Source organism: Aotus nancymaae, unplaced genomic scaffold, assembly GCF_030222135.1.
Source record: "Aotus nancymaae isolate 86718 unplaced genomic scaffold, 86718_ANA_hifiasm-v0.15.2.pri h1tg000003l, whole genome shotgun sequence".
NCBI classification, from domain to species: domain Eukaryota; kingdom Metazoa; phylum Chordata; class Mammalia; order Primates; family Aotidae; genus Aotus; species Aotus nancymaae.
In genome coordinates this window covers 20,109,268-20,127,239 of record NW_026988414.1, presented here as the reverse complement: position 1 = coordinate 20,127,239, position 17,972 = coordinate 20,109,268, and the positions used below count along the sequence as shown (strand labels likewise).

The 17,972-nt window shown below is 33.8% G+C and overlaps 1 protein-coding gene across 1 annotated transcript in view; it reads right to left on the bottom strand.

Annotated features, from left to right (window-relative positions):
• Positions 1–1,111: 1,111 nt before the first annotated feature.
• The window catches only part of SHOC1 (shortage in chiasmata 1), an 88,777-nt gene continuing 71,916 nt past the window's right edge, over positions 1,112–17,972 (bottom strand). The window contains exons 19-25 of the mRNA XM_064378953.1: positions 17,080–17,191; positions 15,284–15,405; positions 13,119–13,212; positions 8,241–8,372; positions 7,882–8,031; positions 5,633–6,590; positions 1,112–1,314 (exon numbers count right to left, since the gene is read on the bottom strand). Coding sequence (XP_064235023.1) covers positions 1,214–1,314; positions 5,633–6,590; positions 7,882–8,031; positions 8,241–8,372; positions 13,119–13,212; positions 15,284–15,405; positions 17,080–17,191 — 1,669 coding nt within the window. The 3' untranslated portion in view covers positions 1,112–1,213. The remainder of the gene's footprint in view (positions 1,315–5,632; positions 6,591–7,881; positions 8,032–8,240; positions 8,373–13,118; positions 13,213–15,283; positions 15,406–17,079; positions 17,192–17,972) is intronic.

Sequence of the window (17,972 nt, the reverse complement as noted above, 5' to 3'; positions counted from 1 at the left end):
TGGGTGTCATTTTTGAGTTCACCTAGAGTTTCTGGTAAACAAAATTGCATATCAGAATGTAAAATTCATCTTATGCCCACGTTATTCCCTGATATAGTGATCATTTTGGAAAAATTTAGAATTTTCAAAGGTCTATTTTTCAAAAACAAAAATGGAGTTGTGCAACACATAGTATTTTATGTATTGTTCCCTCTTTTTTTTTTTTTTACTCTTTATATTATGGACATCCTGCCTTGTCAGAGCACCCAGACTTACTTTCTTCTAATAGTTTCATGATATTCTATAGTCTAAGTTGTTTACCTATTCCCCTACTGATAGCATTTTTATTGTCTATAACTTTTGCCTATTATAAATTATATATTTCATTGTGTGACTGAATATTTCTTTAAGACAGATTCCTGCAAATGTGATCGTTGAGTCAAAAGAAAGGAGCACTTTTCATCTTAGTAGGTTTACACAAACTGTGCTCTAATGAAGCTGTACAAACAATGTAGGAAATTGGTCTTTTCTTCAATATGTAGACATTGGATAGTATTAATTTTCAAAAATTTTGGCAACTGATAGATGAAAAAACAGTAACATTGTTTTAATTTGCATTTGCCTAATAAGTAATGAAGCTTCATATTGTAGCAAATGTTTATTGACTATTTTTGTTTTTTTCCTGAGGAAATATCTATTCACATATTTTGCCCATTCTTCTATCAGGTTCTCTTCTTCCTATCAAATTGTAGGAATTCTTTTTATATGAGGAATGTAAACTTTTTTTCCTGTGATCTGGATTGCAAATATTTCCTCTTAGTCATTTGTTCTTAAAATGTGTTTACAGAAAACAATACTTTAAAATGGAAGTTTTCTAACTTCAATTTTGTCCTAGGTTTTAACTTTCTTGGATGTGGGAGGGTTAACTGGTGATCTTCACTTCCTGCCTCAAAGGGTCAGACTGTGATGGAGACTCATTTAAATGGTTTGTGTGTAGGGGTATTTGGAAGACAATTTGGGTCTTACGATAATTGCTAATTGATATATTAGAATATTTAACTTACAAATATGCGAACCATAGGGCAGAATACATATTATGAATATTTAAAACATAAACACTGAGACATGTATAAAGAATTGCATTTTCTTTAATGTATGAGCAAATCTAAATAATTTTGCTAGTGGATTATCATCAAAAGCAGTGGGATATAGCATGTAGCACTGCTCTTCTCCTTCAAAAAAACCTCAGCCGAGTCTGCCCATCAACTCTACCAGGGACTTTTTCATATGCTAGACGTCGTTTTTTGAATTGTGGTCGTTGTGAGTACATCAAACCTGTTTAAAAAAGAAAAAGGAAAACCATTTTATTGCTTACAATAGTTAAGTATATTTTTTCCTTACTATTCAAATGGATTCTGTGTCTTCATCATCTATCTACGAAGTGTCAAAATTTCTAAACTAGGATAAAATAATAACTATTAAAGAGTATGTTTTAAAACAAATGCCTCTGTACCTAATGGCCTAGTATTAAAAATTAGTAATAAATGCATATATTTTGATGCTTATGCCTTGCAGAAGTAGTTAAATCACCCTGGATTTCAATTTTCTCTTCTGTGAAATGAAAAGTTATAATACATAATCTCTAAGGTCTGTCCTAGTTCTAACATTTTTAAGTAAAAACAATCCAAATGGTTTGGGAAGCAACTCAGCCAGGGCTTCCTAATTTCTGAAAGTTTCTAATGAGTCCTCATTAATTAGGATATAAATTAGAGGCTCATTGTGACAGACTTTGAACCTAAAACAAAGGCATATGCCTGGTCTCTGTGTACCTGGTATCCATCTTTGTGGTGAGAGTGTATACAATTCTTTCACAGTTTTTTTTTTTCTTCTTCTTTTTTTTAGTTTGCCCTTCCTATTCCTGACTGCAGATTTTTTTCACTTGGGCTAATTTTCTTCTCAGGAACATATACCCTCTATGAGGCATCATTTTCACTAAGGATAATTTCTTTTCAGGGAGATGTTATGTACTTAGGAAATCTGTCTGTAAATTCATGTCTTTAAAGGCATGTCTGGAAAACAAATTTTTAACTCCAATTAAGAAGTTAAAGAATCCTTAAATGAACAATTAGATGAAACACAGGGAATATTAATGATGACAGGACCTTGGTCCTTCACTGTAAAGCTGTGGGAGAGCCTGGACTACCAGTAGCATGCTGGTAAATGTTTATCAACCAGCTCTTGGGGTGGTGTGGGGAAAACAGGGAAAGGCCTGATTTACAGCATTTGACAATTTTTGTGGTATGAAGATGCCCCCCACCATGGCTGATTTTAAGCTGCCAATGTGATAGAAACAATGTTTTTTTCCTGCATATCAATCCCTCACAGCTAATTCTAAAATTTCTAAAAATACTAACATTTCTTTTTCTAGAGCTGCCAGGAAGCTTTCCCATGAAATGAATGTATATTTTGCACCTATTTAATAACTCCAATTTATTTTCTGTATATTATTTATGTATGGATATCCACATATTATTTATATATGGATATCTACATATAGTTATCCCTATATTAGTATCCACATGTTCAATTATAAGGCACACACAAATTTCCAGCTGACCAATACAAAGTGTCCCAAGTAAATTCACAGATGAAAACAGTTTTGAAGGATTACCACCATTTTGGATATTATGAGCAAAATTTACTACATCCTTGCCAAGTTGGAGAAAGAATCATCATTAATAAATGGAAGGGGTAAATAATAAACTGACAGCAATGCAGTTGTCAGAAATAACAAAAGTTCAAAAAAAAAAAAAAACCAACATGAAAAAAACCCCACTCTTGGCTGAAAATTATAATAGATCACTAAGAAAAAAATAAAAATTAGAATACCATATTTAAAAATGGCATTAGTAGCTCATATTCAGCTTCCATTCCAGTCTTTAATATGCCATTTTTAATACTCTTGCTTTTAAGTTTTCCCTCATTAGCTTGCTCCTTGACCCATAGCTATAATGTGAAATTTATCCTAAGCCCTGATGAATGATAGGTGGTGATCATGTAAGAACTCACCTTATATGGCTTTTTAATATATGATACATTAACGTCAAATATCCTAGATTTTGATACTTATAGAGGCCAATTATTAAATCAGTAAAATGGAAAACTAAAAAATTTAAATCAGTTGTAATAATTATCCCTGGGGATATAATCTCATAATTGTAAGAGTTGTGATACCATTATTTAAAAGTTTAAAAGGCAGGGCCAGATGCAGTAGTTTCCACCTGTAATCCCAGCACTTTGGAAGGCTAAGCCAAGCAGATTGCTTGAGACCAAGAGTTTGAGACCAGACTGGGCAACATGGCAAGACCTTTCTCTACAAAAAATACAAAAATTATCTGGGCGTGGTGGTGCATGTCTTACGTTCCAGCTACTCAAGAGGTTGAAGAGGGATGATTCAGCCTGGGTGACAGAGCAAGACTCTGTCAGTAATAACAATAAGTTTAAAAATCTATGTGTTTTGTTAAACAGACATGCCAACAAATAAAAATAAAGCAATGAAGTAAGTAATTATATCATAGAGAGCACATATGTACATTTCGGGACAAATGGAAAATTAACTTCAGGTGATGGATTACACTAATGGCGTTGGATAAAATTTCCAAGGCTGTGCCAGTATTAATTCAAAAAGTGTTGTACCTTAAACAATGTATTTGGAGGTAATGATGTACTATGAAAAATCAGTTAAATAAAATTTGCCATAGTGAATGAAGATACTAGTATCAAAGATTCATGTGAACTGTTTGAATAAAATTATTTCATGGAAATAACTTGAAAAGTGGAAGAAATTAATATTTCTAAACTGACATTATTTTATAGAGTATGTGATTTAAAAATATGTAACTAAATTAGTGAATTAAAATGTAGGTAGATGTTTGACTATTCTACTCATATACCTAAAGTTTAAATGTTAGAATTTATTTAAAAACGACTTCTAGATCTTCTCATTGAAAAATGGGAGGTTATATGTTGGAGTTCCCTGTGCTCAAGAACATATAGTAATTCACATATGTATTTTGTTTCAGAGTAGAAAAGATTAAATTTTCATCTAGTTTATGAAGTTAGCATAACCTTTATGTCAAAATGTGATGCACAAATAAAGAACACAATCTAATTTCATGAACATAGACATGAAAATCATAAATAAATATTAGCTACCATATTTAACAGCATATTAAAAGAATCTCTTAGGCTGGGCCCAGTGGCTCATGCCTGTAATCCCAGCACTTTGGGAGGCCAAGGCAGGTGGATCGCTAGAGCCCAGGAGTTCAAGATCAGCCTGGACAACATAAGAAAATCCTGTATCTACTAAAAATAGAAACAAATTAGCCAGGTGTGGTGGTGTGAGCCTGTAATCTCAGCTACTTGGGAGCCTAAGACGGGAGGATCGCTTGAGCTGGAAAGGTGGAAGTGGCAGTGAGCCAAGCACACCACTGTACTCCAGCCTGAGCTACAGAGGGAGACACTGACTTTAAAAAAGAAAAAAAAAATCTCTTAGACAAGGTAGCATGAAATATTAAATAAAATAAAAATATAAAAATGAAAAAAAAGAATCATCCCTCAAAAATCAGTTATGTTAATCACAGAAATGGTAAAGATAATTTAATATTAGTAAACCTGTAAGTATAATCTTTGACATGAAGAAGACAATAGAGAAAACACATTTGATTTTTCCCAATAAGTACTAAAAAGAGTTTGGATAAAATTCAGCATCTATTTTTCATAGAAGTTCACACAAAACTAGACACAGGATACTTCCCAAAAAAGTAAAGAACAAAACAAGTTGTGACTATTAAATGTGAGCAAATTCAAGTATTATAAGTCCCGGAGCTTGTACAATTTGGGAGGCCTTTTAAAAACAAAACAAAGAATACAAGATTTTCTTGGTCCCTCTCAGGCCTAACAAAAGGACCTATGAAAAACAGAAGTTTGCAACTTAAGCTTCCCCCTGCCCTTCTCTTTTTCTTCTATCCTGGGGAAGGCCACCTTTGTATGGCCGTTAGATTTAATATTTTGTTTTAGAAGCTTGGGTCAATGCAATAAGAAATGACAGCGAAAGAAAAGCTAGAATCACTAGAAATAAGAAAATTAAATTGTTCTTTTAAAAATTTGATATGCTTAAATGTTCAGAAAACTCAAAAGCATCCACCAAAATGGAGCTAATGATAGTACCTATTTAATGGAATTGTTAGAATTAAATAATCCAAAAAAGGACTTAGAATAGAGACTGGCACCTAATAAGGCTCTTTTAATAAATATTAGTCAATTAAATATACCTATATCAGTGAATTTTCTAATTCACTGATTCCTCTGTTTAATCTTTGTTGATTTTAGTTTTCTGCTTTACTTAGAGTTGTACTGCTTTTATTTTTAACTTCTTAAGTTGACTGCTTAGTTCACTTAAGGCTATAAGAATTTAACATAATATATTTTCTTTGCATTTATTTTAGAGTTTAGATTTTCTCCTTTACCTAACAGCTATTAGAGAGGTTTTTTAAGTGTAGTCATTAAAACAAAAAAAAATTAAATTTGGAGATGGTTTTATCTTTTTAAATTAAATTTGAGAATAGTTTTGTCATCTACTGGATAGTATTACCTGTTAACGATTCCTTGTCTCCTGAGTTAAATGAAGATTCAGAGTGCCTTTTCTCTCCTAAACTTTTTCCAGATCTTTGGTAGAAATAAAGGCTGTCGAATTCTTTTTGATTTGCATTAGAATCAGAAGCACAAAATAAAGCCAAACTGGGGACAGATGGTAATTCTCTCCAGAAAGTCTCATTTGAACTTTCACATGTGAGGCCTTCAAACTCATTTGATTGACATTTTTGCTGATCAGTGAATAAATTACCTTTCTGAGAGTACAATTTGTTACACGTAGTCTGCTCTGTACCATATTGTAAGTTGAACGAGTGATTCTGTTGTTCCCATATATTTTTCTTAAAGTTCCAATGAAGAGGAGATTGAGAGCCCTCTAGTAAAAAGATAGGGTCAGCTACTTCTTTATTTACAAAACTGTTTGCTTCGTGTGTTCTTCTTTTCTGAGAGTTTATAAAACTGGGGACAACTGACACTCTCTTCTGAGTGTCAACTGGTGATTTTATAGTTTCACAGTTCATTTGTGTTAGACCCGAAGAAAAGACATCTGACTCTGACTCACTGTGGTTTAGAAAGGAGTTATAAGCCGGTCTCCTTGATTCTATATTAATTAGAAAAGGAGTATTCTGCACATTATCAGGGTTACAACTGGAGTCTTTCCAGTAGCTGGTCTGATTGTATGAAGTCACAGGTGGTAAAAACCCTGCCATTTCTTTTAGTTCCATAATGGAAGAGTTGTAATTCGAAGTGGTGGTTGTGTCTTCCTGCAATGTCTCTCCTAATCCTAAATACTGATAACATTCATTATGTTCTTGAATGACGAAGTCTAAATCAGAAGTTGAACTCTGAGAAGACAAGGGCCTAATCTGATTCCTATTTTCCTGAGGTGATGAAATTTGCGGTGATTTTGTTATGGAAGAAGAACTAATCTTGAATAGGGAAGTGATACTACAAAAATGCTAAAAAATTAATATAATACAAACAGTTTAGTAAATAGAAATAATGATGCTTATCTATACAGAAAGAAGGCAAAATATAAATAAGTAGTCTATTCATAGATATTACATTGATCCAGGTATTAAGAACATGAAATCATTAGGCTCTATTAAAAGACAAAGTCATTGTAAGTCATACATATTTTTAAATCACTTGTAATAGAATTTTTAATAGTCTATTTTTTCAGAACAATTTTAGGCTCACAGCAAATATAATAGAATTTTTAGTTATACAATTCATACATGAATACTATTTCCTTGATAAGAATTTTAAAATATTGCAAATAAGTTTAAAGTTCTCTTTACAGCTAGAATGAAGGGTGTGTTAGGAATGTTTGGAAGAGGTGATGTAAATACATGTGAACAGGGTGCATAATTGAATTTTCTGTGAGCATAATAATATTCCAAAATGATTTGAAGTGTGATAAGCTGACTATATTGAATTTATCTGTATAAAATAGCTTTAGAATGTATAACATAGGCGGGGGTTTATGGCTCATGCCTGTAATTCCAGCACTTTGGGAAGCTGAGGCAGTTAGATCACCTGAGGTCAGGAGCTTGAGACCAGCTCTACTAAAAATACACAATTTAGCCAGGTATGGTAGTGCACACCTATAGTCCCAGCTGCTCACGAGGCTGAGGCACGAGAATCTCTTGAACCCAGGAGGTGGAGGTTGCAGTGAGCTGAGATCACACCATTACACTCAAGCCTGGGTGACAGAGGGAGACTCCATCTCAGAAAAGAAAAAAATACTGTAATCCCAGCACTTTGGAAGGCCAAGGTGGGTGAATCACCTGAGGTCAGGAGTTTGAGACCAAACTGACCAACGTGGTGAAACCTTGTCTCTACTTAAAAAAAAATACAAAATTAGCCGGGTGTGGTGGTGCATGCTTGTAATCCCAGCTACTTGGAAGGCTGAGGCAGGAAAATTGCTTGAACCTCGGAGGTGGAGGTTGCAGTGGGCTGGGATTGTACCATTGCACTATAGCCTGAGCAACAAGAGTGAAACTCTGTCTCAAAAAAAAAACCATAATAATAAAAATAAATAAAATGAAATAAAATGTATAATATAATTGATAGTTAATGAAAAGTCTATATGAAATTTCATTCAAGTAAATTATTTCTTTGCTATTTGGAGTCCAAAACAATTAAACTTGGATAACTTCATTTTAAAAATCCTATTGTAAAAATACTCAAATTCAAAGGAAATAATAATATGTATTCATATCAGAATACAGATCTCAAATAACTAACCTTTAACACTTTTTCTGGAACTTCAGGTAGGAGTTCCTGAAGTTGACACAGAGTTGCTAATAATATCCAATGCAGTGAATGTCCTTTATTTAGCATGAGCTGAGCCACCAATGGATTAATACATGGAAAATCAAGTAAGTACATTTCTTCCTAGAAAAGAATTTAAGAAGTAATCAGTCAGTAGTCTTTTGAAAGTGATCCATTTTATTCTACTCATTGCAGCAGATTAAAAATGTTGTCATTGCACCTACCACTCAATTTGAGACATTTGGGGAAAAATTGTTACCAGAAAGTAAATTCAAATACAGGGTTTTATACTTGCTTTGCTAATATCTAATTTATACATTTAGAAAATATACCTCAGACGGTGAAACTTCAAGCCAGGATTTATCCAACCATTCATGAGGATCTCTCTTTGAGGTCATTAAATTGTGGTCAGCAATCTGTCGAATTATCAAGGCAGTTGCTTCTACTCCTGGGGCAATTATAAGCTAAAAAATATTTTTTATGTTAGATTACAGGAAATATTAGGAAGCAAAATGTAAGATTTAAAAAATAATACTTTGTAATTAGAAGATAAAATTAAACAACAGCAGATTCTGATCTTTAACACTATATTAGACAGAAACTATTGGTTTATTTATGCCCAGGACATTTTATTTATGAGGATAACCAATTTTATTTCCTTCTTTAAATATGACATCCTTGTGTTTTTAATTTTTGGAAGTAAATAATTTTCATTTTCATTTGGCGTTTGTTAGTAGAGTCATTAAAATATAGTGTTATATTTCAACTATATTAGAAAAATCAGCAAGTTGAATATCACTAGGTAATAATACTATTTTGCAGTTTCCAAAGGTTGAACCTAATAGTTGTCAATTAAAAATAAGAATTTTTAAAAATATAGTGCAAAATTTTTCAGAGACAAAATTAAAAAAATAAGAATATTTATAAATGAATTTGATGTTGTATTCAAAAAAGAAAAAATAAGGTTTTGATTTAGAGTAGTCATTCCCAGCATTTTGCTAATTGCTCATCTAATATTGGCTTACTGATTCTAAGGTACCCCTGCCAAAAATGTGGTGTTTGTATATATTAAACTTAATTCTAAAAAAATTTTTTCCCATTAGTACTGTGGTAAGAAAAAAAAGTAAAGAAAAAACAATTTTGTAATATCCTCTGTTTCCTGTCTGACACAGTTTTCCTTCATGCCTTTCTCTCTTCTGAAATGTCAACCTTCTTCATCTGCTTTCATTTCTTTCTTTTCTTCTTCATCTTTTAGATTTGGTTGAAGAAAAGATAGTTCATGAGTTAGCAGTTTAATGTGAACAAAGAAATACTGCCCCAAATAATCATATCTTAGAAATACAAATACCCTATACTCTAGTGGAAATCTAGTAAACTGTAGAAATCTTACAATATAATTATGGCATTTTTTCATTTATAAGAATAACAAATACAAAACTGTTAGAACACACCTGGGGAATCTATGCATTTTAAAGGATTTTCTTTAAATTACTTTATATAGGGAGAGTACATAGAAATACATTGTTCAATTCCAAATGTACTTTATTGCTAGTTTTGGATGTTTTGAGAAGATATGACACTTTCATTTAAATATAAACTTTATTTTAACCCTTTTCCCCTTTAGAAAAAAATGCAGCACTCATTTAATTTTACATAAACACACTCTTTGAGGCTGAAGCAAATCTGACTGATTTTCAATGTGAAAATAAAATATAAAAACTGTGCTTGGAGTTATTTCTGAATAGAACTAACATCAGAATTGTCTGAATCATCAGATTTTTCTATTTCAGAAAAATCAGATTCATTAGTTGTATCTTCAGCCAACAACTGTTTGAGAATGATGTTAACATTATGAGTAGGAGTGCTTTGTTTTCTAAGATGTGACATTTTCAGGGATTGAGAAGTACTATATTTTGTAATGGAAGTGCCACTACTAAAAATAGAATGCTATAAATACAAAGATGTCTTTTGTTTCCAAAGTTGATATACTAGAGCAATGCAAAAATAATAATAAAAATGAGATATTTCATGGCGAAGTTATCTCTGGGTAAACACTATAGCAACAAGCCTGGCTGGCGAGGATTCTCAAGGCAAATGGGAAAAGGGTTAAAAGACATAATTTTATGATGGTGGTAATGATGACTAATTTATTAGGACAGGAATTCTGTGGTTCATGGCTAGATTTTGGGAATTTAGGAACCTCCTTAATTTGTTTGCCAATTTTGCATGCGTGTATTTATGTATTTTCCTGCAAAGAAGGTTCATAGAAAATTACAGAACTTTGAAAAAATTAGAATAACTCTTAGCATAACACTACTAGCAGTATTTTCTTTTCTTAAACTTCCTAATACTTTCTTGATTTTTAGGTTCTTCAGATGCCTGAAAATAAATAGATGCTAATGGTCCTGATGCTTTAAGAGACCAAAAGCCATTTTACTAGAGTAAGGTAATGCAACAATATGTTCTAAAATAATATGAGCCCAGAGGACCTCCTTTAATACAACAATGTCATCAAGTTAGGAAAACAGGAGGCTTATGAGTACTGAGGACATACTGATAATAGAATCAGAGCAAACTGGCCATAGTTACCTCTCAATGTCCATTGAGAAAATGATGTGCTTTCTAGATTATTATGTAAAACCTGAAAAGCTTTTAGAATAGTTTGATCCAGGTGGAAATTGACTTGTTTGGAACGGACTGTTCCTAGGAAATGTGCCTATTTCATCCCCAAATGCTTTCCTTGGATCATGCCATCCCTGGGCCATGTTGCTGTACTTGAATATAGTATCACTCACTGGTATCATATGCCCCACGTATAGAAGAAAAAAACTTTTTAAAACATATTTGCCTGTAATGGTTTACCCTGAGCTGGGAAGAGAACAGGCTAAATAAGTGGTAAGACCTCACCAGAACAGATGAGACAAATTTACATTTGTCATTCACTTATTTAGGTAACTTTCCTAAGAATTTCATTTCTGTTTAGTATGCAGCACAGAAATAAAATTATCTGGAATTCCAGTTCAAACAGGTTATTTGTTGATTTTCATAGCAAGTGGTACTTTGATTGAATTCCACTCAATGTTTTTGCTTTGTGCAAAGCACTAGGCTAGCTGCTAGGTTTTACAAATAAAAAGAACCTTATTCTTACCCTTTAGGCTGGAGGATATATGAATAAATATCCCCATGCTATAATAAAGATATGAAGTATTAGTGGGAGAATGGGAGGAGAGATGATGTATCCTGAGAGAGTACGATTGGGGCAAATTTCTTTTCTTTTTTTTTTTTTTTTTGAGACGGAGTTTCGCTCGTTACCCAGGCTGGAGTGCAATGGCGCGATCTCGGCTCACCGCAACCTCCGCCTCCTGGGTTCAGGCAATTCTCCTGCCTCAGCCTCCTGAGTAGCTGGGATTACAGGCACGCGCCACCATGCCCAGCTAATTTTTTGTATTAGTAGAGACGGGGTTTCACCATGTTGACCAGGATGGTCTCGATCTCTTGACCTCGTGATCCACCCGCCTCGGCCTCCCAAAGTGCTGGGATTACAGGCTTGAGCCACCGCGCCCGGCCCTGGGGCAAATTTCTTAAAGGAAGTGGTGTTTGAACTGGGCAGTGAAAGGCAGGTAGAACTTTGAGAGCTAGTGGTAAGGGAATGGGGAATAGTATTCCTTCTGGGGGAAGGCAGACCAGAATGGCATGTTTGTGCAGGCTGAGAGGTGACAGTAACAAGGCATATTCAGTAAATGGTGAGTAAAATGATGTTAAAGAAGGAATCATTGAAGTCAACATTGTGGAAGAGTTTGAATCCAGCAGAGTTTAAACTTTGTATTGACTTAAGTAGGAAGCTATGGAAAGTCTTTGAGCAAGAAATTCAAATCAACAGCACATTTTTATCAAGAGACTACTATGTATCTGGCATTGTGCTAGGTTCCAGGAATAAAAAAAAAAATGAATAAACATGTTTCCTTGCCAAAGAGCTTATAGTCTAGGAGTGAGATATTCTCAGCTGTATTTTGGAAATATAATTGGTGTCTATATATAATGGATTGAAGTGGGGAAAGAGTAGAAAAAGGGAGATTAGGTAGGAAGCTACTTTAAAAATTCAAGTGTGAGGTGATGAAGGCCTTCATTTAGGGAAATAGCAGGAGAAGTAGAAAGAGACACTGCAGAGTTAAAAAGAAGATTTAGAGGCCGGGTGCAGTGGCTCACACCTGTCATCCCAGCACTTTGGCAAGCCGAGGTGGGTGGATCACCCAAGGTCAGGAGTTCGAAATCAGTCTGACCAACATGGAGAAACCCTGTCTCTACTAAAAATTCAAAAAAAATTAGCCAGGCGCAGTGGTGCATGCCTGTAATCCCAGCCATTTGGGAGGCTGAGGCAGGAGAATTGCATGAACCTGGGGGGGCGGAGGTTGTAGTAAGCCAATATCGTGCCACTGCACTCCAGCCTGGGCAACAAGAGTGAAACTTCATCTCAAAAAAAAAAGATTTAGCTACTAATTAGATTAGAATAGTGATACCATGAACTAAGAGTGGGAGGATGAAAAGTTGTCTTTTGAACATGTAGAGTTTGAGGTACTTGTTGGATATTCATGTGGAGATTCTCAGTAGTCTGCTAGAATACAGGTGCAGACCTTAAGAAATGTCAGGAAAAATTTCAGAATTATACCCAGAAATGAAAGCAAAATCTGTGGGAATCTCTAAGTTCATAAAGAAAAGAATGTAATGTGATAATGGAACAGTGCTGAGCCCTGAACTTGGACAAATGTCTAAATTTCGGAGGACACTGGAAAAAGGGGACCAAGTAAAGATACTGTTTAGAAATCACCAATATATTACTCTATACTAATATATTAACAATATATTACATTACTAGTATATGTCATAAGAGTTCCATTTACAGCAGATAAAGCTTAGTACATCTTTCATAAGGAACATTTTTAAATCAAGGAATATTTATTTTTATTCATATCCTGCTATGTTTAGAAAACATCTGAGTAGTAAAAAAGATATGAAATATGATTTTAAATTCCTTAAACTAAAGCCTTTTGGAATAGAATAATGGTAAGATGTTTATTAAATTGAAAACTACTCTTTATTTAGCTTTTAAACAGTTTTTAACTCATTTGCTTAACATTTTTTCTCATTGGGCACTTGAGTTTAATTTTGGTTTATAAAAAATACTTATGAACAAACACATAGGAAAAGAATACCTTTACATCCAGTTCTTCAGAGTTTAGCCTAAATGACACCAAAGCTGCATAAATCAGTGCTAGGTGATGAAGTGTCTTTTCTGTAAGCGGATACCTATAAATAATTATATTACTATATTTCTATTCATTTGATATCAGATTATTAAAATTTCATTTTATTTTCCATATTTCATAATATTTTTAGAATAACCTAGCTAAGACAATACTAGTGTGGCAAATTTGTGGGGTTTTTTTTGCCCACACTGTATTCTTGAAAAAACATCTCCATCTCTATTCTTTAATAATACTGTAAAACCTAGGGGATGCTAAGGGTATGTGTGTTGTAGGAGGTGTGGGTTGTGGGAAGAACTTAACTCATCCCTTTACTGACTCCAGGGATGGCTTTACGACCAAAGCCTAGCTAAGTAAAATACTCTATACCCCTGGTCAAAGTAACAGGTTCTGACATGGACACATGACCAGAACCAGGATACACAGAATCCTTCCCAGAGTTTTCCGTGAACTGTTAGAAAAAGCAACCTTTTCTTTTCCTTCTGTGGTTACAAAGCAGGTCAGATATAAGTGCTGAACTGTGGGTAGATGTGGGTAGATATTTCTACCTTTACCCACTTTATGTACCCTAAGCAACAAAGAGGAAATCACTAGCTTATATTACGAAGAAGTCGAGGGGAAAGCATTGTTGGATCCTGGGACTCAAACAATGCCATCAAGATAATGGCTCTCTTTATTTCTTGGCTCTTCTTTCCTCTGTTTTGGATTCTTTCTCAGATTAGCTCTTTCCATATGAAAGGTTGATAGGAACACTAAACTGTTGACAATGTAGTTTCTGTTGAACACCTGCTTTGCTTCTTAGAGTCTAGAATTTTGATTAAGTGCCAGGCAGAGGTGCCTACTTGACCAGTCCTTAAAAAAACCCTGGGCAATGTGTCTCTAGTGAGCTGGTCTGGTAGACAAAATTTTACAAGTGTTATAAGAGCTTGTTGCTGAGAAAGTTAAGCACATCCTGTATGACTCTACTAGGAGAGGCCTCTTAGGAGCTTCCTCCTAGTTCCCTCTGGACTTTGCCCTATGAGCTTTTTTCCTTTGCTGACTTTACATTATAAGCTTTGTAACCTTGCACCATAATAAATCATAGCCATGAATACAGCTATATACTGAGTTCTGTGAGTCCCCCTGGCAAACCATCAAACCTCAGTATGGTCTCAGGGACCTCTGACACTTATTCCAACAAGAATTAATGGCATGAACACTATTGTAATTCAAACAATTTCTTATGTATTTTCAGTTTTCTTCATTTGGTCAGTTGATTAAGATACTTTCTAAATGTTCTAATTCTCTAAAAATATGAATCTGAGATACCTAGAGGTCTGAAAATAGTTATATTTTATATTATTGTGAATAAATGATCACTCTACATCTTGAATATAAAACTATTTCAGAGTATTAGATAATTCATTATTTTCATGAAAATCTGAGTAAAAATAAGTTTGAATCTCCTTTTATTCTCCTTTGTACCTCAACTGTACTACTAGAACTATAGGTAGACAGTAATCTAAAACAACTTTAAAAAATTTCCAAATCAGTTATTTATCCAGAACACTTCCAAGTTCCAGATGAAGCTTAAAATACAAGAAAGTTCAAAGCTTAAAATGCTTTACATCCTTTATTATTCTTCAAAATTAAGGTTTTAGACCGAAATTACTATTTTTCAGTTTTGGCAGAAGGGAAAAACCAGGCTAAATCACTTGCTAGAGGTTATTTGTTAATAGAAGGAGGAATAAAAACCAAGATATTTAGACTCTTATATTCTAACTTTTACTTATCCCAACCTGATAAGTGTATACAAAAAGTTTAGTACAGTAGTTAAACAGAAATCAGACAAGTCCAGAATTACGAAATAATAAAATACTTAAAGCAGCAATTCTTAGTGAGATGGCAGGCGGCCGGGCAGGGGGAGGGTGGATTGCATAGAATGTCCAGGGAAACATGTATCATCTCCAAAATTCAAATTTGTTTTCCTACGATCATACCTCCAGCTTGAGAATTCTTGACTTAAAGCAAACTAGATGAGCAAGAAGAAAACTGCATAGCTATTTTCATTCAAAGAAGAGGACTTATGCTTAAGAAATATGAATATAACTTTGGATGAAGAAATGTTTACCCACTCTGAATTTAATGTTTCTTTGGTATATAAAATTATCCAACAATATCTGTACTGGAATGATAATGCCATCAGCCTCATAATAATATTGTCTGATGCCTTCTCACAATTTAATTCTTCTATATCCTATCAGAAAATAAAGAACATGTAAAAATTCATTAGGTTGAACAGTTATTATAAAATTATTTTATCAGATTTCAAGACTCTATGACATATAAGTAAGTTGGAAAGAGGCATGGGTATGGGCTTCCATTTCATGGAAAAATTAAAATCACACAGGAAGTAGTAGGGGAAAAGCTATAGGAGACATAAAACACCTAGCGATAGTTTCAGCAAGGAAGTCTCATGAATCTCCCAAGGTCCTAGATATGAAGAAAGTAGCCTATGGAGTGCCCCTATTTTGGCACTCCACAGACTAGTCCAATTTTGTATTGCCTTTGGAATAACAAAATCCTAGTCCTTTGTGGATGCAAGTCCTTTGTGAACTAGGATCTGCTCATTCCATAGGCAATAGAAAATATATTTAAAACCTATGAGATAATGTGCACTGCATTCTTATTTAGGGGAGATGAGAAAGCAGCAGTTAATGGACTTTCTGGGAATCTCTACCTAATGGTATAGAATCTCCTTTTCCTTTAACATAAGTAATTTTTGATAGATTAAGGAATTCAAAAAATGACCTTCCTCTAACAACAAGTTATATAACTGGATTACAACAGTTTTGCCAGCCAGGCACAGTAGCTCATGCTTGTAACCCCAGCACTTTAGGAGACTGAAGTGAGAGGATCACTTGAAGCCAAGAGTTCAAGACTACCTTGAGCAACATAGCGCAACACTGTCCCTACAAAAAAATTAAAAAATTAGCTGGGTATGGTGGAGCATGCCTGTAGTCCCAGCTACTTGGGAGGCTGAGATAGGAGGATCACTTGAGCCCAGGAGTTTGAGGCTGCAGTGAGCTATGATTGTGTCATTGCACTCCAGGTTAGGCAATGGTGTGAGACCCTATCTTTAAAAACAAACAAACAAACAAACAAACAAACAAAGTTTTGCCAAACAGAAAAATATTGTTTAAGAACTTTGTATGAGACACAGTATCTCTTAAAAATCTCTAATAGAGTTGTGTTTTTCTATCATGTAATTCTTATATTGTAACATTTGCTTATCAAAAGACATATTGGCTATTAATATATTGCAATATTTATATTGTATACCATCAAACCTGGTTTCTGCTCCCACTCCCACCCCAATAAATTAATTTCTTTGCAGTTGGTTCTCCAATCAAGCAAACATATCAGGGAGATTCAGCCAAGAATTTATACATCAAAAATTCCAAACTTTATGAATTTTTGAAGAGAAATTCTCTCTCTAAAAACTAGCTTACTTAGAGACAACCCTTATTTACATTGGAAATGCAATGGACTTTTAGAAACTCCATATTACCAATCATCAATTAATATACTATCTCCTTGTAATAAATAAAGTGACTGGAAATTGCTTTTTTAGAGCTTTCAATACTATAATTATTCTATAAATACACTTTAAATGGGTTAATATATAATATTAAAGATTCTTTATTTGCCCTGTCTTTTTAAAGTATGTTAAAAAAAACTATAAGGCATCAGAGAAATTTGATGATAGTCGTTTTCCACAGTGATGATTTTAGCACTTGTGGCCCATTTGCAAAATTTAGAAGAAATCACTAACAGATTATAGTTAAGCTTCCTATAGAAAAGATAAGAATGAATTACATAGCTATATATTTTAATCTATTTTAGTTCATATTTTTCTACCTAATTTTACCTGCAAAATTATAGCAGTGTGTTCATCAATTGTCACCACTATGTAACGCTCTGAACTTCCAAAGAGTTTCAATGACTCACTGCAGCCTCTCTCTACCAGTGTGATATTATAGCTGTAAAATACAATATTCTTGAGTGAAAAAATGAAATGCTAATAAAAATTATTTAAGAAAAGTTGTAGTGTCCTCCTGCATGTTATTTGGATTTCTGTGCTTCTTCTTTTATATGCCAATTTGTTCTGCTTTATAAAATTTGAAGAATGAAGTTATGATTTATTCAGTGTATAAAACAAATCAGCTGAGATGTGTGTTGCCTTAGGCATTGTGCTAAATGTTACTGCACATAACACTATTACAAATGTTTTAGCCAATTTATTCCATCTCTTTAATAATTCATGAAATCAAAACATTATGGGACTAAAATATTCTGCATTTATCAGAATTTCCTTTTTTTATTTCTTAAAAATGGCTTATATTTTAACCACTTTTTATTTTATTACTGTATATTGTTATTATTTTAGAGACAGCTCTGTTGCCCAGGCTGGAGTGCAGTGGTGTTATCATTGCTCACTGCAGCCTTGAATTCCTGGGCTCAATCGAACCTCCCACCTTGGCTTCCCAAGTGGCTGGTACTACAGGCACATACCATTATGCATTTAACTACCTTTTATAAGCTCATAGTTTTCTATGAATGCTCCACAGCCTTACTACATAAAACTAAAAGCATGGAACATACATCTGCATTTTAACTAAGGTAACAGCACAATTATCCTTCCTTAATATGCAGCCCAAGGGCCAACATTCCTGTGACAATTCGTGTGTTATGATAAAGTATTTTACAATTTTATAAGGTCCAATGTTAGTATGACCTTAGATCTAAAGACCTAAAACCTTG